The 25875-nt window shown below is 41.4% G+C and overlaps 1 protein-coding gene across 4 annotated transcripts; it reads left to right on the forward strand.

The window, feature by feature from the left end:
- The first annotated feature begins 12383 nt into the window (after window positions 1–12383).
- On the forward strand, window positions 12384–16871 carry LOC136103469 (basic helix-loop-helix transcription factor scleraxis-like). Of its 4 annotated transcripts, none has more exons than XR_010651611.2 (3): window positions 12384–12952; window positions 13101–13202; window positions 14528–16870. XR_010651611.2 is itself a non-coding variant. In XM_071810737.1 (3 exons), the coding sequence occupies exons 1-2, from the start codon at window positions 12545–12547 to the stop codon at window positions 13149–13151; spliced, it is 459 nt and encodes a 152-aa protein (XP_071666838.1). In that variant the 5' UTR covers window positions 12384–12544; the 3' UTR covers window positions 13152–13187; window positions 14528–16870. The 4 variants fall into 4 exon arrangements, 2 of the variants coding, with proteins under 2 accessions (XP_071666838.1, XP_065697700.1); XR_011739936.1 differs by having other exon boundaries at window positions 14727–16870; XM_071810737.1 differs by having other exon boundaries at window positions 13101–13187.
- Window positions 16872–25875: the final 9004 nt, after the last annotated feature.

Genomic DNA, 25875 nt, shown 5'->3' on the forward strand with positions numbered 1-25875 from the left:
AAGTCTCTGTATCTTTGGAAATGATAAGAATTTTCCTTAAGGAAATATACGTGAGCAAGCAAGATAAAAGACTTTAAAGATGCATCTAATGCGGAGATCAGGATGAAATTCTGAGTTATGTTGCCTCCAAGGCTGCTGGTGTACTGGGAGATCTGCACCTCAGCAGCGCACTAAAGAAAGCAGTCCCAGCACAGAAGCAGTTTTGACAGGGAAAGGTGAGCTGTCTGCTGATGTAGCAGTAACACCTGCCACCAAAAATCACATTAGAACAGTAAAGCAGGGGGTTTATGGCAGATGCTGAGATGCCGGGCTGCTGTGGGCACAAGGGTGTCCATTGAATCACCCCCTGATGGGCACAGAAGTGCTGACAGGAATCCGCAGCACAGCCCGCGGTTATTCTGTCCACCCTGCTGGGAATTGCCTGGATGCAAGAGAGTATCACCCTCTCATTTTTTTTTATCAGTGTCTGTTATTTCAATATATTAGAGCTGAGATATTCAAAGCTGCCTGAGGGTTTGGAGAATTAGATTCAAAATGTTCTAGGCAGTTCTGAAAATTCCTAAGAGAGTGATTTTACAATGCTATGAGTCTGATCCTTCAATCCCTCCTTGTGTAAGAAGCGCTTACTTAGAGAAATAGTTTAAGTAGTATTGTCTTGGAGCCAAATTTTGACATTTAGCTGCTGGCCATGCCAGTAGCACATTTTTTCTCATGCTCTCCAAGCTCCAAGTAAACTCAGAGTGAGCAAAATCTACCGTCTTGCCTTTGGGCAAGGTGCTCCCCGGGATGTGCACCAAGAGAGGAAAACCTGTAATTCAGAGATGCTGTAATTGTGAGAGACGCACTCAGCGCACCTAAGTGGAAAACGGGTTCCTTACATGCTGGGTGAAAAGTGGGAAAGACTTTAATTATTTTACAGAAAAGATGTGTCTTGGTTTGTTTGCCTGCTATTGTGATGTGGGTTGTTTGGTGGGTTTTTTTGCGGGCTTAAAATCCAGCAAAATTAGTAGGCACAGAGAGAGGAAGAATAGACGCACATGTCGTACCACGATACATTCACTTGTAATTAAAAGATGCAGCAGAGAACAGGCTGCTCCGAGTCCTGAACCAACTACCTGCTGAAGACGCAGAAACCAGTGGGGGGCAGTTTCCGTGTCCCAGGACAGACAAAGCCCACGTGGATAAAAGACAGACTGACAACCATCATCAGTCAGACACAGACAGATAGAAGGTAAAGCAAGCTTAACTCTGGTTTTAAAGTGATGGAGGGATAACAGGGCCTACCAGAAATGTACAGTTCAGTGCGGATGAGACACGTTAGGCTTTTTGCATGAATTTTCAGGGAAACAAATATATGCAAGCAGTCCACTCAGTTAATCTTTCAGCCAGCCTAACCACGCCCAACAGAAAGGCTTGAAGGCCCTGTATTCCTAACCCAGTTTATCAGCCCAAAGCTGAGACAGCGGTGATGCACTTGACAACTCCATCAAGAAAACAGCTGCAGCGTGAATCAGAGTTCGGTCATAATCAAGCTCCAAAACAGGCACAAAACAGTGGGAAACCGGACTTGAGGAGTTCTGCATTTTGTAGGGCTAACTACTCTAACACATTTCTCTCTACCACTAAATTCAGTGGCTGGTTTTCCTTCCCAAAGCATTTAAATTATTGTATCTCAGGTGGTAAAAAAGGAGATGGGGTGGAATGCTGATTTGATTTAAAAAAACAGACTGAGCAGCGGGATTTCATTTGGAAAGGAGCACAGAGACAGACCCATCTTTCGGAAGAAACAGCCAGGAGAAAATGAAAAACAGGTCATATCTCATGCTGAAACCACAGTGCCTGTGAAGAAAATCTGGCATGAGTAAACGATGGAAGCAAATATTCTCAATTCAAGTCTAAAATAGCACTTCCAGGCAATTCAGCCAGTGCACCAGAATGGGTGTTCAGACCCCACAAAGTATCCTTGAACAAGGTGTAAAAAATGCTGTGCATAAGAAGCTGGCATGAGTTTCTAAAATGCCCTAAGTGTCTGATTTGATCCAGTGAAGGGTTATAAAATGAGGAAAAGCTGAGGTTTCTCCACCTTTCTCCCAGCTGGTAACTGCACTCATCGTTCTTACTGTGTGTAGGAGATGATGGCACACTGTGTGAGGATGGATTTTCTTACTGAGGGTAGAGATGAAGAGCCTAGATGGTATTGGCAAAAGCCTGTCAGGGACTTCAGCATCACAAAACTCAGACTAAAAATGATGGTAAGCTCAGATCTGTGTTACTCTTTATCAAATTCACTACAGCTTGGAAAGTTCAGAGGTGTGGAGGAGTTTTGCCCACGTCTACGGCAGATTCGGTTCTCTAACACAATCGCTGGATTTCAGTAACTCTTCTGTCCGTGTCTATTAAAGTCTTCTCCTTAGTGCCTGTTGGTTCTCAAAATACATAGGACAAACATCAGAGGATTTTTCTGCAACACATTTAGTAAGCTCCACAATGCCGAGATTAGAGAAGGATGCTACACCAATAAAAGCAAAACCCCTATAAAGCCTTTGATGAAAATGCGAGGTTACTACACTTTCTTCAATATACTTTGTTTTCTAAAATGCACTATTCCAATCACTTCTCAAAAATGATTTAAGCGTATTTGGATGAATAACTTGCCACGTATTATCAACTAACACCTATGTAACAGCATACCATTTTATTAGAAACATTTCCAGATCTTGCAGAAAGTAAAATATGGATTCAAACAAGCATGGTTTCAGTTCTTCAGATCAAAAGCTACCCCGGCTAGTGACACATAGTACCAAGCCATATCCTAACTTGCAAGAATCTTGGTCTACTTTATGAACAACAAATTAACCTTGATTAATAACATGCCTGGGAAGAGCTTGGACACAGTAATTTCCCATGAAGGCAGTATTGTAGTAAAACTCCTACACCCGGATGTTTAAGACTACCTCACTACATTTCAGCCCTTGCAACTTTATATTTGTAGATGGGGATTTGCTCCCTGTGCAGGTCGTGCCTTTTAGCTCCGCACAGCTCATGTGTACCGGAGAAAATCTCCTTTGTCATTTGCGCACGTTGAAACTGTGAATGTTGCCAATGCGGCATCTGAGCATCACAGCGGTACCTGGGGGTCCAGCCCGGTCTCCGTCACACTCAGTATAGTCCTTGCCCCCAAGGAGCTAATTCGCAATGAATAATTTAGGTGACAAACCTAAGTCTGCTTGAGAAATACCCATGAGCAGATTTCAGTTTCTTCAACCACAATCATTAGTCAAAATATGCTAGAATAAAGGTGGGGTGAAAGAGGTTGAGAGGAAGAAAGATGAGGGAAAAATGAAAGGGATCATGCCTGTATTTCTGGGCAGCACAGCATTACTCAGGCTCCTAATTTCTATTCCTCATACTCAATAGATGACATTAATTCGGGCAGAAGAGAGAGAAAAAGCCTTTCCAGACTATGAGAGTAGTTTATATCAGAACTAAAGAACTAATGCAAGCTTCACCACTTTCCATTCCCAGTACAAGACTGTCTACTTTAATTACGTTTTTTCTATCACACAGAGGCACTAGGGTGCCTATAAGAAGGGGTGGAAAATCCTTAGTGCCTACCCCACATGCAGAATTCCTTTACAAAACACAAGCAGAACTAAAATAAAAGCCTAATTCTGGGTTCATTCCATGTCCACCAACCAGAGTGACGAGCAAGTTACTGCAGAATTACGCCAATATACTTACACAACAATATTGCCCCAAACATTACAATACTTAATATCTGACCTATCCCTTATCAGGTGACTTTGCTGCTCCAGGATTATGGCCTTGAAGACATTCATGCCACTTTTTTCTTCAAGTCTAACATCTGACTTGCAACCTGAATTTCTCTAGGAAAGAGAAAGGAGATAAACTGTATTTTACTGTTACCTACTAATTGCTGTCTTTTTTTTGTTCAAGTAAAATAAATCATCTATTTGATTAAAAATGAGCATGTGGCACTTAGAATATTGTGCAAGTAGCTGAGAACTGGTTCCCTGACTCATAATGATCACATGCAATTTTTAAGACTGAACACGGAAATGCACAGTGTCCGCCTTCCCTTTAGTCTTCCAACACAGAATAGCAATTTTGAATTTGAGTGTCCCCACTCCCTTCCTTCCCTTCAGCAAGTGTGGCAGGTAGATTACTGCCCCAGGAGCAAGCACAAGCATATGCAAGCTCTGTGGTATATTAGCAGGATTTTTTGACAGGCTTCTTTATTTTTCTAAACGTGAGCGAGGGATGTTTGTTATATTTCTTATACATGCAAGGTTAACAGTGAATATGGGGATTAAAAACATTATTTACAAGTTCAGATTCTAAATGTCCCCTTCAGAAAGATGATGTTTGGGGTAAATAATTGCTCGGGATTGTCTAGAAGGAAGCTTATCAAGGTAAGTACCTCCCAGGCAGGCAGCAGTTCAGTCTGCTGAAGACACAACTCTGGATGGAGCTGCTTCAAAGATGGAGAAGATAACTAGACAGATCTGCCTTGGAGGCAGGTCATCAACAAGGGGACGTCTCCTAGACAGGTACCTGTTCTTGTCTGCCTGGAAAGTGAGTTCTGAGCCTTTGTACAGCACCTTTCAGGCAAGGAACTGATTCGGGACTGCCTAGAAGGCAGGTCAGCAGGCAGATCCTCCTAACAGGCACAGAACTATGCGAGTCTGCCTCTCCATACCTTCAAAGATCCCGAGACAAGAATTTCACTGTAATGATTTCAGCAGAAAGCCATTATTTCCTGTAAGAAATAATTTTCAGTACAGATGCTGGATATGTCAAACTGCAGTTTCTTTTAACGACACATTCTTAATGCCAGACACAAGAACAGAATTCCTTTCTGGTGGTATTCTTAATATAAAAGGAAATGTTCTCTTATAAGATTTGGCAGCAGGTTACTACAGAGAGAAAAATGTCCAAAAGAACTGGAAAAAAGAAAACTGACAGCAGACACACTAAGAAATTGTATGAACTCTACCCACATAAACGCAGATGTTGGCCCAATGTTTTCTGTCCCATCAATGTGAGCAACAGCAATGATTGCAGTGAAGGTTTAGATGCAATTGGTAAAAGCAATAGAATTAATTTAAATATCATTCATTTAGAAAATATCTCCACTCAGCAAGGACCAGTGTTCTGAGCGCTGTGATAGTGTGTGCTGGCCCAAAGTGAAGCAGAAGCCTTGGATGGAGAGTGGTTAGTGGCAGTCTGAAGTGAGAAAGAAACACTGTGGTGCTAATCAGGAGTTGTTTATTACAGAAAGGTTGTATATCCCTAAGAAAGACTCAGCAGCATTCCCTGGGAGGGAAGAGCACTGTTGTGGACACTCATCTGGCTAGTGGGCTATCCCAGATGTTGGGACCCCACAAGGCAGATTGGAAGCTGTAGTTATTTTAAAAGAAATAGAAGCAAGAAAGAAGAGATGTACAAGGTTCCAAAAGGTGCTGTAAGACAGGTAGTAAAGTGGGTGCATTGCAGGGAGAAAGAAGTGATAGCTGTTGCTGTAGTGCAAGTTGTATTATATAAAAGACAGAAAAGAAGGAAATATAAACCAGTGCTCCAGTTGCTAAATTTAATATTCTGTTCAGATCAACTGATGTAGTAACCAGTATGCTGTAAAATATTGTGACAGTGAGTTCCCACAACATAATATCCCAGAACATTTCATATTATTGATGGTCTCTTTAAGGGTAATACCAGGCACAGCAAAGACACCTGTCTTGCAGGGGGTAGACAGAAAACACAAGGCAAACAGCATTTATTTCAACTAAACCAAAACAGTTTGGCTCAGTTCAGAGCACCAGGAAGACACACTTTGTACCTGCACAATCTTTAAAGACTTGTGACACGCAGGACCACCTGGTCTGCCAACTGGCAGCAGGAATCTTAATGAGAGTGACTTCTTTTTTCTAAGTGATATCCCCATAGGCACCTGAAGAAAGGTCAAATAATCTTTCTAGACGGATTTCAGTGTTTGAAAGCTTGATCTTTGGTGTGAAATCTGTAACATATGTAAAAGACTTACTATATAACAGATTCAAGGAAAAAATTCTATAGTGTAAATAGAATTTATTCATATACTTGCAGTATACATGAGATTGTTATATTCTGCACAGCCCTTTAATCTAAATAGCTTAGTCAAACTTATTTTACATTATCCTTCTACATTGATAGAGCCAAAATTTCATAGCAAAAGCACAATACTGGCATCAATCCATGTTTGTTTGGCATCAGAGAATACCCTTTAAAGCTTTCAGACTGTAAACTCTTTGTTTGTCATAATTTACCTATTATTTATTAATCTGTTTTATTCCAGCTCCAAAGAACCACTGAACAGACATATTCATCAATAGCTTTGGATTTAGGATTAGGATAGAGTTAATTTTCTTCTGAGTAGCTGGCATGGTTCTGTGTTTTGGATTTAGAACAAGAATATTGTTGATAACACACTGATGTTTGGGTTGCTGCTGAGCAGTCGAGGACTTTCCAGCTTCTCAGACTAACAAGCAGGTGAGAGTGCAGAAAAGGTTGGGAGGGAGCAGAGCCAAAAGTGCTGACCCCAACCGGCCAAAGGGATATTCCAGATGGTGTCATGATCAGTAGATGTTTAAGGGGAAGGAGAAGGGGTGAAGAATGAGTGAGCAGCTGTGTGGGGCTTAGATGCCACCTGGAGTTCAACCACAACACCATGCCTGGCCATGCAACTACGCTTAAGGAGCTTCCCCATCTGCCAGGCTGCACCAGGAATTGTCACTCCAGTACACCTATTTCTCTACACGGCACTACAAAGTTGGTTGTCTTCTTTACAACACACATTTGAAACAGAAATAGCTATGTGTTTATACACAGACAGACATATATATATTCCACTTCACCGTCTCTCAACAAAATTGAGAATACGAAGAAATTTACCTTCACACCCACCCTCTAACATTAGTGGCATATTTCCACCAGCAGCTTAAAACTGGCTTCCCCAGTGTCAGACTGGAACAAATTGCTAACCAGTGAGGACCAACTCTTGTATTCTGCTTTTGTAACACTGAGCGATTATGAAGTAACCTTAAAATCTTGCCTACAGTTCAGAAATTGATTGTTATTCTGATTATGCCATCAGCTACAGTGGTGCAGAGACAGATTAACTCGACCGGTGACAATGAAGTCAGTTCTGACTTGAACCTGAGTGACTGAAATTGAATCTGTCCTCTATTTTAATTTGAACTATGGAATCATGATCACAGATGTCTTTGTTAACAGAAGTGTTAGTGTTCAGTTGAAGTACAAAGGAGAATAAAGTGAAGAATCTAAAGAATGTCAGATTTTGAGTGTCTTCATAGAAGGACACTCAAAAAGCTAAGAAGAGGGAATGAAACCATACAAACAACTTCAGTTGTGGTTATATTGCAGAAGCTCCAGTAATTATACAGTCAATTATATTTCTTTCATGGGTTTGGGGATATCTTTCTATTTGCCAGCCCTAAGCACTTGAAAGAAACTATTGAAAATACATCTTTTAAAGTATCTACAAAATCTTGAGCGGTATAGCGCTCTCCATGAAAGGATATTGTAAAACTACAAGTACGAAAAAAAGCAGCTTTCTTTGCAAGATCTGGCAATCATGGGGAAGATGGAACAAATCAAATGGCAAGAAGCATTTTGAAGTGTTTGCAATAGTTCTTCCACACGATTCTACATCTCATGTTCATGCTCATGATTACAGCAGTTAGGTATTTTTTATACCTAAAATTCAGTTGCATTTCTACAGTAGCATTCCACCTGTTTAAAAAGAAATAAAACCCACTGGTCTCTTTGATACCTAATAATATATGTTCTACTCTTATACATCTCAGTGACCTGGAAAACTCTAGGGAAGCTAGAAAGGTGGATTATTCAGGAGTGATCCAACCTGCAAAGCCTGGATAAGACATTGGAAACAAACGTAGGAAAGCATTCGTTTCTGCAAAGGCAAAGCCATGGACTGCGGGGTAGTGAGACAATACACAGACTGACCATCATGCTGGTGGCATGGTGAGGTGAACACAAAGAGCACAAGCACTTGGTACTTTGTCATAAGAAAAATTTGAAAAGTCTATAACACTTTGCTAGATGGTGCTTCAAGTCTCTTTTGTCTACAAAGGTAATCAGAGCACCTTCCAGCATGGTTGGGGCACGGACTCACATGGGAAAGAGCAGCTTCCACCAGAGCTCTGGATTCTCACCACCATGAGGATTTCCAGACGATCGGCAAAGGATCTCAGCCCCCAAACCACACGCCACAGCTGAACCTTATGGCCAACATCTTCCCAAGCACCAGTCAAGCTCCATTGGGAGGGATTTAAAAAGTAATGAAAGAAGAGAGTGGGTGGGGAGAGCTCTGGCTGCGTTTGCTTTAACGAATAAAAAAAGCCTCTGCACAAATACTGCTTGGGAAACATTCTGTTTCCGAGGGCAGGTATACTGTCCTTATAGCATTTCAATTTGACAGAGAAAAGAATGTGCCTTGTCATCATTCCGCTGAATGCAACCACGATCAAAAATTACTTCTGAGGCAGTTAATAACAACTTTGAGAGTATCAGCAGAATCGTGTAAAACACCACTTAGATTTGGCAAGTTTAAACAGTTTTGAAAGAACAGGTGAGTAATATATTTGGATTTGCTTCCGTGGGCAGCCAGAGCAGAGAAAATTACTCTAAGACAAATTTTTTGTCAAAAACTCAAGATAAACAACTCAGCTGCTTTTTGTCAAGAGTAACAGAGTGGGCGTACAAATAAAATGCAGTAGGCAGGATGTCTCTGGAGTTTAACAAGGCCCCTAGCACTCCACCACGCAGAAAACTCGTTAACACACCGGAGAATCATGGCACAGATCAATTCAGATGAAGAACAGCGATTGTAAGCGAAGAGATTGCAAGTGAAGAGGTAAGTGTCATGCTGAATCTGGCTGGGCAGAATATCAAGAAGGGACTTGTTAGATCCCACATTAATCAAGTAGGAGCAGCCCAGGGCAGAGCTGGTCCTGCTCTTCCCCTAACTGAGTTCAAAATGTGTAGAGGATATTTATTAAAATCCAGAAGGTTCACCATCCCACCTGACATGACTTAAACACGTGAAGCCTTAAATCCACCTCACGTTTAACGTTTCTTCATTTAAAGCGCACTGTGCAAGCCCTGCTCCCCAAAAAATTCTCTTGTATACTTCCATATTTTGACTACTCCTCAATCTTCTCTCCTTCAAATCATTCTCTTACAGAATCTTTATAGGGTAAAACGCCATTTAAAAGATTATTCCATCAATACGTATTGTATGGCAGTCATATTTATTAAGAGTATCAATAAAAGTGGCAACTCTGTCATCCAGGTTTGTTGTGAAGGACAGAAGTAGTTGTCACTACCAGCCAAAGTCACAGACACACATAAAATGAATAACATTTTGTCAAATGTATTGTTCTCAACTGTGTGGACATTTCCAGCCATCAACGTCCTTTATTTGTTTCTCTTCGTTAGATCCCTATGGAGTCTTCCTTGAATCTGTCAAATGTGAGTGAAACATCTCATGGACCTGCTTTCTCACAGTGTAAGAAGCATCCTGGATATTAATGTGCAAACAGGAGCATCACCGATTACTCCACACACACTCACAGGCCTGGTGCCTCTTCACGAGAGAGAACAGCTCACAACTATGCCAAAATTCAGGGATGTTCAATATTCCTCCCCTATGAGGAGTAAACACAGCACACCTACGGCAACAGGAGCATCATGGTGTGAGGCAGAAAAATATGAACACTGTCACGCCAAAAATAACAATTGTTTTTTGGCTATAGGATTATTATGTATTGCTGCTCTTGAATAAACAGGGGACTCCAGCTGAAGTCAGGGGGATCTGCAGGCGCAGAATGATGCCATAAATGTTCGAGCACTGTTTTTAAAGGCTCTTTTGTCTCTTTTGTTATAAGTGAAACAAATTTGGGTTATACTTCCTATACAACGGAAATACATTTGGAAGGCTCCTTGGCTGTGAGCACAGCCATTCTGAGCCACTAATTGGGACTTTTTTCTTTTGTTATCCTCTAATTAACTTGCTCTCTTCACAGGTAGAGCTTTTCCAAATTATCTTCAAAATTCTTCTTTCTTTTATGTAGTTCCTATTAACACTGTTCTTCAAACAATGAAGGCAAATTAAGAAATGCCAGCGACTAGACTGCAACTGTATCAATCACATATTTCATATTTCCAGTCTTTTGGATATTGTTGAATGTCTTCCTTACCATGGTCATCAGATACCTTTCTTCATGTAGCATGAACGCAAATTTCAGGTAAAACCTTATCGCTACACAGAAAATACTGCCCAGTCTTCTGCTTTACATTCATGCAGCCCCATTCTTGCTTGTTATTAGCAATTCAGCAAATTGTAAAATCACAGCAATCCTGCGTTACCGCACCTTCCTTGAGGAATATGCTCCCCCTAGCACTTGCATAAATGTTATCCCAATCAATAACGTAGTAATTACAGTCACCAGCTTTTTGGCCCTTTTACAAGTCTCCTTATCTGGAAAAAAAACATTGCTTGCTCTACTTTTTCAAACTGCCTTGGAAACAGAACTAGAATCATTCGGCCACCCCTTTGTCCTTAACCCCTGAATTAGCTATTGCTGTAATGTCAGTGAAAATCATTTTGTTTTTCTCTGCAGACACAGCATCATTTTCTTCCTGAGTCCTCCTTATTCCTTTTCTCTTTCTTCCAGTTTATCAATAAGCCATAAATTCTGATTTGGGTAATACTAGTAGTAGATTTGTCTCAGGGTTCTTTTTGTTGAGGGGGCTTGCTTTTGTTCGTTTTACTGCCAGTAATTAAAAGAAAACCTCAAGAAACTGAAATGCTAAGGACAGGAAAACTCTGGTAAGCAAAGGACTGAGCCTGACAAACAATTATCAACACTGCTCAGCTCCTAGAACATACCAAGGGTGAAATCCTGCATCCATTAAACTCAATGGGAGTTTTGTCACTGACTTCAGCTGAGCTGGAATGTCACTCTAGAAATATTGTATGTAAGCAAATGGGAGAAACCCACACAGAAGACAGTGCAAGCTTGTCTGGGAACTTCATTTCTCAGGAAATTAAAAGCAGCACTTCTAAGTATTGGAATTCAACTTTGCAACTTTCTAGATCATTTCCTTTTTCAAAGGTTAAGCAGACAGAAGACAGAGCTTTTAACACTATGGAAGTATTATACAGTTACATTCACACACTCCAGGGAAAACTATCACTTGCACGATTTTGAACCCAGCCTTCCCAGCACCTGATGATGAAGAGCCACATCCCGCTCTGCACCCCAAAGGAATCCCTTTGGATCAGTGGCAGGGCGTTCACCTGCCCATCGGCCTCATCTTTCTGCTGCCTTCGCTACCAAAGAACCTCAACCTGGAACTATGTGTATGGCATTAAAATTTTGTTACAGAAATCATAAAAATCTCAAAAACATCAGAACCTCCCCCCCTTCAAGTAATATATATATTAATCACCTTAAAGAAGTTTTGCTCATTAGTACACTGATGTGTGGTACAATTAAAACAGGTTGACAAACAGAGCTGATGAACGCAGCACATAGATGTGGCTCTGCCTGCTGGTACTAGATGTATTTTGAGAGGCCATGACTCCCAGCCAAACACGTCAAAGCAGCTGTCTGTCCTGAGCGTGCGCGTCCTCGATTAAAGAGATACGACTCTGCTAATCTGGCCCTGATGGGGGAAGTAGGATTAATACTTAGACAATATCACTGCCACAAATAAGCTTTTGGGATCGCAAAAAAAAAGAGTCAGTCCAGGATGCTTCATCGGGTAGACATGATTCATTTGAGAAAACCTGCACCATGACCTTTCATGAGTTTCTAAGAGCAGGCAGGCTGTCAAAGTTCTATGGAGAAAAGAGGAGCAATCAACGAGTGCTCATGATGACCTTTTAATAAGTAAATGGTTGAGGCAGGCAGGCATTCTGAACAGAATGAGGAATTGGTTTTGTATGTGTGTCTAGTGCTTGCTGGGGAGGGTGATGGAATCCACTCCTGTGCTTGTTCTATTAGCTCCTTGCAAGTAATACATATATGCATATACAGGTATATGTGCACAACCGGAACGGCACAAGGGGATGCAGATTGGGTAAAACTGTCAAAGTCTGCACACCCTGAGAGCAAGGACGGGGCCGTTCCCACCATGACCCGGCTGCCGCGGGTGAACCTGTGCCCGGCTCCCTGCAAACCGCCGTCGCGGGCTCCCCTCGTCCTGCGGACCCCCGGCAGCGGGGAGGCGGAGGAAAAGGGGGGGTTTCCGCGGGAGCTGCTGCCGGATCGAGCCCTTCGCGGCCGCTGCGACAGGTGCGGCGGCCCCCGGCTAAAAGCAGCAACCGCGCCAGGCACGACCTGCCGCGCTGCCGGCGGGACACGGGGCCGCGGCGGCGGGCAGGGGCAGGGGCCCATAAAAGTCATGGGGCGGCGGAGCGGCGGCGGCAGGCGCCATGAAGGGCGGCGGGGGGGCGGCGGAGCAGGCGCGGGCAGCGGGTGGCGGGCGGCGGCGGCGGGCGCGGGGAGGCGGCGGGCGGCGGGCGGCGGCCAACGCGCGGGAGCGGGACCGCACGCACAGCGTTAACACGGCCTTCGGCGCCCTCCGCCGGCTCATCCCCACCCGGCCCGCCGACCGCCGGCTCTCCAAGGTGGAGACGCTGCGCCTGGCGTCCAGCTACATCTCGCACCTGGCCAACGTGCTGCTGCTGCAGCGGCGCCAGGCCGAGGGCACGGCCACCGCACAGCCCTGCCCGCAGCCCTGCTCGCAATCCTGCTCGGACCCCTGCCCGCAGCCCCCAGCATCCAGTGCCACCACGCCGAGGCCCATCTGCACCTTCTGTCTCAGCGAGCAGCGGAAGCGGGTAAGGGGCAGCTCCCCAGCATCTCCCTTCGGGCACCGGGATCGTATCTTGCGGAGGGTGGTTATGGGTCTGGTTCGGGATTGTCCCAACCGAGGGTTTGGGGGTCTCCCTGGTGTCTCCTAACCTGTGTTTTTTATCCCTCATATAGCACCGTGAAGGAGAGAAACAGCTGTCTGGTCCAGCTTTAAGTGGACACTAAATCAGCCAAGAAGTTCATGCCAGCCTCGTACGGACGGTACAACTGCTCTGGGTAACGTCGCCGCACTCACGCTATACATTTACACTTAAATAACACAGTCCTAAAAAAGTTGCTTTTGAAGCCTATGTGCTTTGTTTCGCTTTGCGACAGGTTTATTCAGGATATTTTGCAAATGAAATCAAATGCTGTTGAGACAGTTGCACCTGGTGCGGCAGCTATTTTAGTGCGAGAAACGTTAAACCTCAGCAGCCAAGCCCTGAGCCTGGTGTCTCCTAAACCTATCTCACATGATGAAACTTGAACTTGCAAATGCACAGTGTCCCCTGTGAGGAGAAGCTGTCACGAACACGTCGTGCCGTACGCCTTCAGCCCGGCTGGGCTGCACGCAGCGCGGCCGCCCACTCCTCCAGCTGCACGCTCAGTCCCGGCCTGCAGGGCTGAGACCAACAGCTGACGTGCTCGGGCGGTTTGAACGATGCTGGAGGATTATTTTAAGGTGTTCACAGAAAGTCAGGAAACTTCCAGAGAAAGCACCACCATTCACTGTGCATGTAGGCACAGAAGCACATAGGCATGGGATGTAGACAGGAGAGGAGAGGGAAGTGGAGAAGTGCTGCGTAATCGACGCACTTTTCTTATTAACGGTGTGAGTCGCGCCAGCCCTCTAAACAGAATCATAGAATCATTTCAGTTGGAAGAAACCCTCAGGACTATTGAGTCCAACCATAACCAAACTCTAGCACTAAACCATGTCTCTAAGAGCCTCATCTAAACGCCTTTTAAACCTCCCCAGGGATGGTGACTCCACCACATCCCTGGGCAGCCTGTTCCAAAGCCTGACAACCCTTTCTGTGAAGAATTTTTTCCTAATATCCAACCTAAACCTCCCCTGGCACAACTTGAGGCCATAGCGTGGGTTGTTCCTAAATCTGGCAAGCACAGGGTAGGGAGGGTTTCCCAAGGGCTCTCTGCATTTCCCCGTCACCCAGGTCATTCCCAAGTTGTGCCTGTACATCACCGATGCCATTTATCTCCCTCGGTTTATTAACTTGCATACTTTTTTATTTTTTAGAAGTCTAAAAAGCAAATGCGCATTTTACATTTGCAGTTTTGGACATCAGCGAAGCAGCAGGCTAAAATCTTAAACCCCACTGATAGTGGATTTAAAAAATATATATAGAGATAGTTTAATTTTGCGATGTTTTTATAGTTATTTATAATATATTTAATTTGGCCTTAATTAATCTTAACTTGTTACTTCGGGAGGCACTCTGTATTCTTTAAAAGGTTGGTAACGGTACCACTCTGAGGAGCTCTGCAAGGAATCCTTGTCTCTGTTTCTCTCCCCGATGCCATCTGCTCGCTGCTCCCGCCAGCCCCGCTGCTCCCGCCAGCTGGGAGGACTGAAGAAGCAGCACCGCGTTGCTCACTTTGCTTTCTGCCCAGAATTTTCTCAACTTCTCCCAAGTGCAAAGCAAATCCTGGCATTTATTATGAAGAACGTAGCGAGAACAAGATCTTGGTGTATTGCTCATGCAACTTCACATTGTTTACTCTTCCCTCTCCCCTCCCCAGCGTGCACTGACCGACTTCCCTTTATCATGAGGAAAAAATCTGTTGTACCTCCGGAACCTGCTGTAAATTTCTCCTTTAAATCCTAATTGAGAAACAAACCGAAGCAAAGTTCCAGCAATTCCACATCATGTCAGTCTACCCACTTATTAAAATCTACATGCTGTATTTTCCTGGACTGAGAAGGCGCTTTGTGCTTTTCTATCATGATTTACTAAGGAACTTTAAATGGCTGCCAGATGATGATCTTTGTTTTGCTTTGGCATTGATTGGTGAAGCTGGAACTCTTTCATGTTTATATAGAGTGAGTTTTAATTTATCTGTTGTTTCAGCATGTGTGTGGGGTATAGATTTCCACAAACATCTCTTCCTGATTGGTTTTATATTTAAAAAAGTTTGTCTTTTAAAAAATTACTTACTTTGTAATTAAAGTTGATCTTACAGCTAAGCTCTATATTCTTAGGAACACATTAAACCAAAGCGCCTGACCTGCTTTATGGACAATTAGTACTGATTTCCTCATTTAGCTGTATCATTCAGTATGATACGCTAAAATGACAAAAAATAATGCAGTTTTAAACAATTTTAGCAAAATTTTGCGTTAGGTATGCAAAATTTGGTGATTCATAAGACAATAAGATTAATTATTTCAGGTTTTAAAAGTGTGACGTTATTGCAGTTTTAAGAGTGGTTCTTGGCAAACGCAGCTTATTTGGATTTAATAGGATTATCTCTATACTTAGTTATTAAAGGAAATGAGCATAAAAATTGAGGTCCACTTGAAAGTCCACATGAAAGCTCATGACTTGAAACTTGTGAATAATCTCGATTCTACAGGAGTTTGGTGTTCTCACTATAAATGGGATTTTATCCCCTTGGTTTTGTATAGCATTTATACAAAGTGCTTTTCGATGACAAAAGCAGGAGCAGGCTGTTATGACTTGGCCGTATCTCCTGTTGCATGTGGCTCAGTGTAGCCTTAAATTCTGCTCTCTTTACTCAGGATAAACTGTTGGATTCAACTGGGCTTGAAGATTTCAATATAATGCTTAGGGTTTCAATTACTAAATAACATTGGAATTCCAGTAACACTGATTGATCATGGCAGAAATTAGGCCCCAGAGCACTGTGGCCCAAATATTCATAGTATAGACAGGTAATATCTATCCAAAACAATTATGACAGTGATTTCTCCAAGGAACAGACTTCAAGCCTGTGTTTATACATATGTAACACTCTGTATTTAAATGGGGACAGATACTTAAGTTTATTTATAATTTAAAATTTCTCTACCCTCAGGAGCAAAAATAAAAGCTACAGGATTGAGCTGTTGCTGTTTACTGAGTTTTCTAGACACCTAGGGAAAAACAATTTAATTTCTAGAGACACAGATGAATTGAGTGCTCAGATTTCACATCTAAAGAGCTCACTCATCATTGGGTGTTTTATTGAATTTTTATGTGTCTTACCAGTTCTATTTTTTTAATCACTTGGTGGAGAGGCATTGTTTGTGGCATGCACAGATCTATATTTATAAGCCAAATTTTTGAAACTCCGCTGTCTAAAAGCAAGTACCGTGCTTGACGCCCAGGCGCTGCAATGATGTGAGTTTTTCAGAGTCTTGTTCTGCCGAAGACATTGTTTGTTGCGCATATTTGTAAGTTCATTCTGTATGTATGAACAGAGACGAGCCTAACGCCAATCCCATCTTTGCTTTCCTGTAAATGCTTGGCTATCCAATTTACATGATGCATGAATAAAGCAGAAATGGTGAGATATACACCACTCGATCTTAGATCCTATTAAATGATTGTTAAAGTATTCCAAGCATAGTACTTTGTATAAATCATTGTACTGAGCCTGGTACATCCCAGCATAAAACCAGCATCAAGCAAAATGAATAAATGATGTTGCTGATTTTACTGGTTAAGTTTAAAGAAGTATTTGAACGTACTACTTGGTTGTGTATGGATTGATCATGATGTAAATCAAAGTAGTTACATGTTAGCTACTGTTTTCAGTTCTGTTCTACAAAATGGAAGTTTCCTTTCTAATACTTTCTTGGGATATCTGCTTATTTACAAAAATCTGTATTTGTTTGCAAAATATGCTTATATTTGCTGAAATAAACAGTATTTTTGTTACTAAATTAAACAATAAATGTTGAAAACTATGGTGGTAGTTCTAAAGCCATCTCAGTTAAGATGTAAGTATTTAAGCTTTTTCTTTCACTTTTCCAAATCTATCTATACAAGATTTCAGCAGCATATATGTATGTCCATAGCATATGTATGTACATACATACTCCACGGCACTAAAGATGCATCCTAGGTGCTTTCATGAAATTGTAGGGCTTGACATTTCCCCATAAGCAATTTTCTTTGGGTGTTACGTGTTTGTGACCAGAAGGATTCGTGGTTCCGAAGGCAGCAAACAGAGCATCAGTGCAAGAGGACAAGCTGCTCAGTCAAGTGATTGCATTAAACCTCTGCCAAATTTACCCTTTGAAAGAAACCTTCTAATCACCAAAATTACTCTTTGGCCCTCTCTGAAAGACAAACAGTAAATAATAAATCTTTACTTACCATACTTAATCTTGCATCATCACATACTCCCCCCTTATATATATTCTGTATGAGACTGTATAAGCCATTTCACAGAAACCATAGGAAGTCAACCATAAATTAGAGTCCACTGAAAATTTCAGACACAAAAATCTTTGATGCCGCTGGTTACCAGGTTCTTTCATAATAGATCTTCAACTTCTACTAAAAAAAAAAGCTGTTTTCTGTGTTCTGGCCTGTTGCACTGTGAGACAACAGACACTATGTTCAGAGAATCTCTCAAATATATAGAACCTAGGACGGCTGTCTAAATACCACTTTTCAAAAGGGAGTACTAACGTCCTGATTGATAGTAAGAACTAGGAGATAATACAAGGCTAAGAGAAAGGGTTTGTATAAAATTAGCTAAAATAGACTGTATGCTGCCAAGGCAAAAGATCTGGGGGGGTATATTACACCAGGAATCCTTTGAAGGTAGGAAAAAAAGTGGTTCTAAAGAATCAACATGGGGCTTGTGGGGGAAGAAGGGAAAATTATTCCTGGGCTAAAAAATACTGTAGAATTTTGTGAAAGCTAAGAAAAAAAACATTACTTAATAGTGAGAAGAACCGAACAGTCTGCTCTGAATGTATTTCTTCAAAAATGTTTTCAAAATTTGGATATAGATTCATAGCTCAGTGTCTTATTTCAGCTGAAATCCTGTAGCTATTGCAACATAATACAGAGTTTCAGAAACCTTGAAGATTCATCCCACTTTTGAAGCTGTGCAGATATGAATACAGGCTTCCTCGGGAGAGAAGGAGGAGGAAGAGAGGACACCGATGAAGAGTAACCGGGAGCCCACTGAGGAGGAGATTCTCTGTGCTGCCAAGAGAAATCCCGGTTAAAGTCCAGGTCAGCACTTACCCCTACAAATGCTCTAATCATTGTAACCTCCCTCATTCTCTGGCCAGGAGTGCATACAAAGAGTATTTGGTGTCTATTTGGGACTCCCAAGCAGCCTCTGGTTACTGGTATCTGGATGTTCAGCCAGAGCTGTGCTGAAACTGGCCATGAGAGTTTTGTTGCTCTTTTAATGGATATTTAGATATTTATCATCATTTAGGCAACTGGGAAAGGTCCTCATGAACTGCAGTGCTACAATCAGGCACCTAAATTATGGCTGATGGAAAATCAGGATGTACGTATGCATGCATTTTCCCCAGCAGAAGGCAAATTTCAGGCAGCCCTTCCTCCAGCTTCTCTTTCCTGCCCCCCCAGCTGTGTCACCGGGTCACTGGAACTTTTTGTGGACCCCCTCTGAAGCCAGATGAGGTAAAACATTTATGTGAAAATTAAAAGAAAGAAAGAATAAGCCACATACAACAACAAAACAACTGCACAAAACACCCCCAAATTCCCAAAGAAATCCAGCTCTTGCAAGGATTTCACATCCTGATACAAGTGAACTAAGATGCACCAAAGAAAGTGTCCACTGTTAGTGTAACAAAACACTTAAGATACTGGTTGCTTTAGAAAGGCCTTATCTTCTCTCTTTCATTTACTATGTTCACATCACAATAGTGTTGTGAGGTTTTAATTAAAGATTTGGAAATTGCTATGGGTTCTTTCAAAGGAAAAGCCAATATAAATAAGACAATTACACTGAAATGGGTGATGAAATAAGTAAGTGATAAAAGTAATCCTACTTGTTATGGCATCTCTGTCTAACATCTGATTGTCTTTCCTTCACGTTATTAAAGGAAACCCTATTTTCCAAGCATATGTATGCAGATCATTTTTAAATGCAAAGATTACAGAAGAAGGTAATTCTTTGAAGAAGAGAACGGTGCTTGGCGGAAAGGGGAGGCATCTGTCAGGTCCCGATAAGATCAGACAGCTGCGCTTTAGCCTGAAAGCGTGTCGTGAAGCTGAGTTTTCCTAGGGAAATAACATCGTTGCTATGAAAAGGTGCAAAATGTAATGAATTCTCCAAATAAATAGAGAAAATGGGAACCCCCAGAGCTCATTTTTATCTAAAATACCAGTCCTATATCAGGAGAAAAAAAGAGGATGAGAGGAGGATAACGTCTTACCAAACAGTAAAAAATAAGGTGTGGGAGGCTCATCTCTTTATATTCTCAATCAAATTAATCCTTTACATGATAATCAAAAGTAAGAGGAGACTTCAGCAGCAATAATCACTGCAGAGATAGTACAAGGGCTGGGAGACCCAGGACAGGCCACGGGAAGAAGGGTGGTGAAAATGGAGATGAGGAAGAAAACTGGGCAGAAATCAAGGAGAGGAACACAGTGAAAGGATAAGCACCAATAATGACAAGTTGCAATGAGGTTGTTGCCTCTTTTTATGCGTAAGGAATGATGTTTCTCACTACAAGCATGGTTAAGCACTGGAACAGGTTGTCCGGGGAGGCTGTGGAAACCTCCTCCTTGGAGAGTTTCAGAGCTTCATGGTGCAAGGCCCTGAGCAGTCTGGTGGAACTTTGAAGTTCAGCCTGGCTTTGAAAACAGAAAATGCATTGAATAACTCAAGAGGTCCTCCTCAGTCTTATTTTTCATATGATTCTATGAAATGATGAGCTTATGGTTCTCTGGAAAGGAAGACTGTAGAACAGAATAATAAGAAAAAATCTTGAAAAACGCAATGGAAAATGGAAAAAAAATCTATACTTCTGGGCAGTGCCAGGATCTATTATACTGAGTGAAAATGAGGGGCATCCAGGTCTGCATATCAACAGAAGAACGAAAAAAGGAGGAACTGAACATGCCTATAAAGGGGATTTCCAAAAATAGAATCAGAGACAAGGCTCTATTTCTATAAGAAGGACCTGCCAGGTTTATTCTGGGCTTGAATTAGTAAAAAGGCTTTTATGATTTTTTTGAATGATGGATTAAGATTTAAATTTACAGGTGATAGCTTTGGAGGGTAGGACTAGAATTAGAGATGAACTTGAAAAATAAAAGGAGAAACATTCTTTAAAAAATGCGTTTCAATATAGAAATATATATATAGTAGTACACGTGGAGAGGAATTATCTACTGCACAAGAAAGTATGGAGAATGATAAGCAGAAAATGATTTTTGATGTGTTGCATACCACTAACGTGACAAGGCTTCGCAAGAAAAGTAAACCTCACACAGAATGCATATTCCATCCAGACCCCTTTCGGCACTATTTTCTACGATTATTAGAACTTTCCTTTCTATCTGAAATGTCTAGCTGGGTGGAAAATCTGTTAAAAATTATAACTTCAGAGAATAGTGTGTGTAGAGAAATACAGAGTCTTAACTACTGTGCCTGTGCAAATGAAATGATGGAGGGGATCTTGAGATTGTGAATGCCGAACTAGGTAACAGTACCACAGGATATTTGTATCTTATTAACTAAAAAAGGTCTACCAAGGATATCTGCAATAGTATAGAAAGAAGTTATGAGAGCCTGAAATTTTGAAGGGTAACCTTTAAAGAACACGTGGTGCTGCCAGTGACTGGAGCCTCAGCGTATGCTAAATACATGGATGTACAGTAATCAGCGTGTCAGAAATGTATGACAGAAATTTGAGCATCATGATAGGAGGTATAACAAACTAATCCAAGATACCTGCATAGGAAAAAGGAGCCAGGCTGCAGGGTGGGAAGGTCCTACTGTGTGCTGGTTTGTTGCCACTGCAACCCAGTATTTTTATTTGCTACACTGCTCAAAGAAAATCTGAGTGGAAAAGACAGGCTTTAATAACAGGTGCTGTGAAAGATAATGGCCTAAGCGAGCGTTTCTGGCTGAGGCAAGAGGCAGCCTCTGGAACGCCCAGTATCTGTGCTGTGTAGGTGCAAAGCTCCAAGCCTGGACTAGCCAAGCGTAGGTCAGGACCACTGCAGCACCAGCAAGACAGACCTGAGGAGAAACGGCCAACAAAAGCAATCCACACCATTCCTGCACTGCACAAAATACAGCTGAGTCCAGCTAGGGTCAGGGTAAAAATCAAACACTACTTTTCTGTTCCATAAAGCATGTTACTGCTTATTTTAGCATCTGTAATGAGCCGAAGGAGAAATAAAATGAATGTTACGTTGCGCCTTGACATTGCAGCAAATGCTGAAACATTGCAATGTACTTTGTTACATGAGACATTCCATTGATTGACACATTTCAGCTGTCACTAACGTATTACACATCCTCTTCTGGGCAGAAACGATTTCTCACTGTCATCTTGGTGTGTTTGCCCATACCCACGTGGTCCAGCTTCCCCCAGGATAGGAAATACGCAGGAAAAATGACTTAACAAGTCACTACTGTTAGGAAAACACCAGCGCTCTCAAAATCTTTTAATTAGGGTGGTTAAACTGTTTAATTAAAACTATTTAAAAGACCCATTCTCATTTCCATTATGGACTTTAAAGATCTTATGTCCTCAAAGAGTATAAAGGGGTCCAAAAATAGCCATAACATAAATAAGAATTAAGGAACTTATTTTTATTGACATTATTTATAGTCACTGATCTTCTCATGTTGGTGTAATTATCCAGTTCTAAAAGGCTAGTAATTCCACTGCATTACCCTCCAGATCTGGTTCTGTTTCATAAGTGGTTAGCAGATGCCAAAAATAAAGAAAGAAAAAAAAATGAAAAAGAAAGCTTAATGATCTAAGTAATGTAGAAAATAAAGGCTGTTGAAAGACAAGGCTGGGCAATTCCTGCACCAGTGATTTGGAAATTGTTGCCCATCACCTCCATCTGCTGAAAGCTGCTGCATATACCAGCAGAAACAGATTAAATCCTGGAGGTACCACTGTTCCTCGGCTGACATAATAGCTGAAACCGGATCAACAGCAGTTTCAAAGGGTGCATTGGACTGTTAATTGTGGTTAAGGACCCAATTATGTTTGCCAGCTCCGCCAGCCACTTACTCTGCCGCAGGAAAAGACACTCAGTTGGGGCAATGGCTTCTAAAACTGTACAGCCAGGAACTGCCCAAACTCATCTGTCAATATGCAGATTCATTTAGATTTCAACAAGACTTGGGTCTTTGAAAATGAAACCATGTTTTTATGGGAAAAAAGATTCAGATGCTGATTAAAAATGACAACACAAACATCTAACCTCCCCCTACATCCTAACACAGTTCTGTCTATGTGCTTCTAGACCAACCACTACCTGAACTGCACTAAAACTGATCAGTGTTGAAATGAGCAGGAACATGAGCAACCACCTTTGTGTATCCCAAACCAAAAACATGGTCAAGATAATGCAGAATAAGGTATAGGGGTGAACATCAGCTAAGAAGTGATGGACAGACTGCCTGACCTCTACGTGTTTGCTGCCAGCTTAATTCCATAAAGATATTGCTTGGAGTCGATGATCTTAAGGGTCTCTTCAAACCAAAATGATTCTATCGTTCTATGATACTGAAGGAGGTATGTCCTGTCCCTGCTGGCCAGGACAAGCCATGGAGCCAGTCACGGAGAGGAGGAGTTGGTAGAGATGCTCTGCTCAGTGTATTTATTCTGTTTTACATTCTAAAGACATAGAATTGAAATAAGCATTTTAGTAACTTAGCTCAAACCCAGCATATTGTGCAATCTCCACCAAGAGAGTCCCCGAGCGCAGAACTGCTGTTCCACAACCAAATGTCAGCAGAGCAGCTGAACGACGTACAGGCCTGGAAGAGAAAGGGAGAGCTCTGTGCTGACCAGGGGAAAAATAACAAAGAACCCTTCTGTGTGGTTATTTGATGACATACAGTACATAATTTGAGCTTCCTTGTGAATTCCTGACAATCTGCTATGCAGAACTGGATCATTGTATCAGATGATGTCCAAGTCCCAATTTTTTTCAGGATTGGTAGCTTGTTATGGTCATTTTAGGCAGAAATGAAGCCCACAGCTCAGTTTGCCTCAACATTGAAGGAGAGGTTTCAGTTGCTAAAAACTCTGTGTCACCTTGGAATATTAAAATAGTACCTGTAGTTCTGATTGTATATGAAACCATAGCTAAACCAAATTTCATGGCACTGATTAAGTGTTGTGTTCACCAAACTTTAGAATCCCATCATGGCTCTTTCTATATGGGCGTTTGCGTATGCTACACAGTGAGTAAGAAAAATCAGATTTCAGGTGCTTATAAGCATGACAAATAGACACTGAAGTGGCCTTGAACACTGTGATGTAGTGACAGAGAGGAAATTGAAGTATTCAATATTCTGAGGTGCCTGAGCCCTCTGCAGATTGCTCTTGGATGCTTGTTATTAATCCAGAAATAAAAGACAATAAAATAAAATGCCTCCAGTTTTGTTGAGGTTTGTTTTGTTTGTTTTGCTTTTTGCATTGGCAAAATAAATAATTTTAATGCATGCAATATAATGTGAATAATAATAGCACAGACGCTAAATTGCAGCTATTACTTTAGGTGTTCATCTCTGAACGAAATTAATGCAAGACTTAGCAAGTCCCTTGTATGGTAAAAACCCTCCAACTTCATGAGGTTAGCGTGCATTTCTGTGTTAATTGGGAGCTTTGTGAGATTTAATTCAAGGTTGCTGACAGAAAGGCTTGTGATCGGGAGTATTTTAAACTTGTGACTGACAGTAACAGCAGCGCCACAGCCTATTGCCTTAGTTGGACTGTGCATTCTGCTCATCTTCACACCCCAACATCTCATTAAATAAGATGGTGCTTAAGAACTCATTAAAAAAATGTGCATATATTTGTATATATTCATCTTCGTACAGGTCTGCATTTTATAATTGATTATATAATTAAAATGCAGAAATCACATGATATGCCTTTATTTTTGTGCCTGTTTCCATGTGGCAAGTAGACCTGTGTGCAGAAATGAATTCATAGATGAACAGATGACCTTAAAATATTTATATATTACAAAATCCATTTAGACATTCACTTTCAGTGAATGAAGACAATATCAGCCAGTATCTGATAATTAGGTACCATTAGCACATACATACAGATAAATTTTAATCTGTTCTACTGCAGTTTAATATGTTTAACTTAAGAGCTTCACTGGTTTAGTTTTCATATATATGCAGGTGTTACAATTCTGAAATAAAGTTTAATGTTAAAGTCCCAAAATATTAGAATACTGGGACTTCCTGTAATGATTGTCAGGCACTTGTGAGCCATAGCTAAAATTTCTGATATCTTAACACAAAGCTCCATAACCTTCCAGCAAGAATAACTCTGTATCTTTAAATAAAATTAGGTTATTTGGGTTGTAGGTCTAATGAAAGATGTAGAGCACAGAACAGATTAGAACAACAAATTGGCTGTTATTCAGTAATATACACAACTGTGACCCTGAAAAGGTCGATAGCCAAATACTTTGTTCAAGTAGGGAAAGTTAAATATAGACTGTGCAAGTGTGGTTTATATAAATTGGTGATGTACAGTAGCCTTTGAAGGCCAAGAAGAGTGAAAAAGTATATTTAATTGCCTAAAATTGAATTGACCTGTACATGAGAAAAATGTGAAATATGAACAATGCAGCAGTTTTATAAAAGAAAGGAAGCAGCACTTTATAAGATTATTACAATTTCTATTGATTTTGTGAATAATAGTGTCCTTGATTATTTGGTCTGTCTTTCCACATATTCAGTCAGCCCCTACAAACGGAATTTAATTATTGTTTAAACAGAATCTGAGCACATCCTCAAGAGCAATAACACAACTAGCAATAGCCCAACAACTGCAGGACGCAGAATTCAGCCCAAATTCGATTGTGCCCCAGCGTGCTGCAAAACCGCACTTGTTATCAGACAAAGCCAAGTCAGCCAAGGGTTTAAATCATGTACCTGTTGCTTGAATTCCTGTTTCTCCCTCTAAGCAAACACTCACATACGTCCAGTGCTTTCTGGCCAAGCCTACAGTCGGTGCAGGGGCAGCAACACCCCATTGATGGCCAAAGCAGTAAAATCAACTTTATTTTGTGATATTCTTCATGCTTTCCTTCAGTGGAAGTTCTTTGATATTTAACATTGGCGTTAATACAACCAAAGACCATACCCAGCCAGGACATTTCTGTAAAGGCTGCAGAATCGCAAACAAGATCTGGAGTCGGCAGCTGCTTTGTCATCCGTGCCAGTCGTAGATGCCAACATAGAAGACTGATATAAGACTGCATGATGTGGTAGATTTAAAATGTACATCGAACTACAGAATTTATCAGGCTGGATTCACCACCAATTTTTTAAGTATGTCTTCCACGCAGCTTAACCTTTTGAAAATACCAGCTATTACTGGGCCAAAACCATCTTTTAGCTTTTGAAGGTTTTGAAATTCAAAACGTACTTGGCACTACTGTTTCAAGTAAAGATTAAAAGCTAGTAAAAAAGAGTTTCACACTGAGCTAAAACCACCCCAGAATGGTGTTATAAATATGCAGAGGCTACAGGGAATAAAAACAAAAGACAAGACCATTCAGCAAAGAAAGCTGCTTCCTTTTCAGGATCAAATGTGATCTCAAGGCCTAAAAGAAAAAAGTAAGAACTACCAGCAACCACACAGAATCAGAATCTGTAGCAAAATGTAGAAGAGAAGTATTCTTCAGCAATATGTAAAAGAGCAGGGAAATATGAATCA

The sequence above is a fragment of the Patagioenas fasciata genome, chromosome 7 (genome assembly GCF_037038585.1).
Source record: "Patagioenas fasciata isolate bPatFas1 chromosome 7, bPatFas1.hap1, whole genome shotgun sequence".
NCBI classification, from domain to species: Eukaryota; Metazoa; Chordata; class Aves; order Columbiformes; family Columbidae; genus Patagioenas; species Patagioenas fasciata.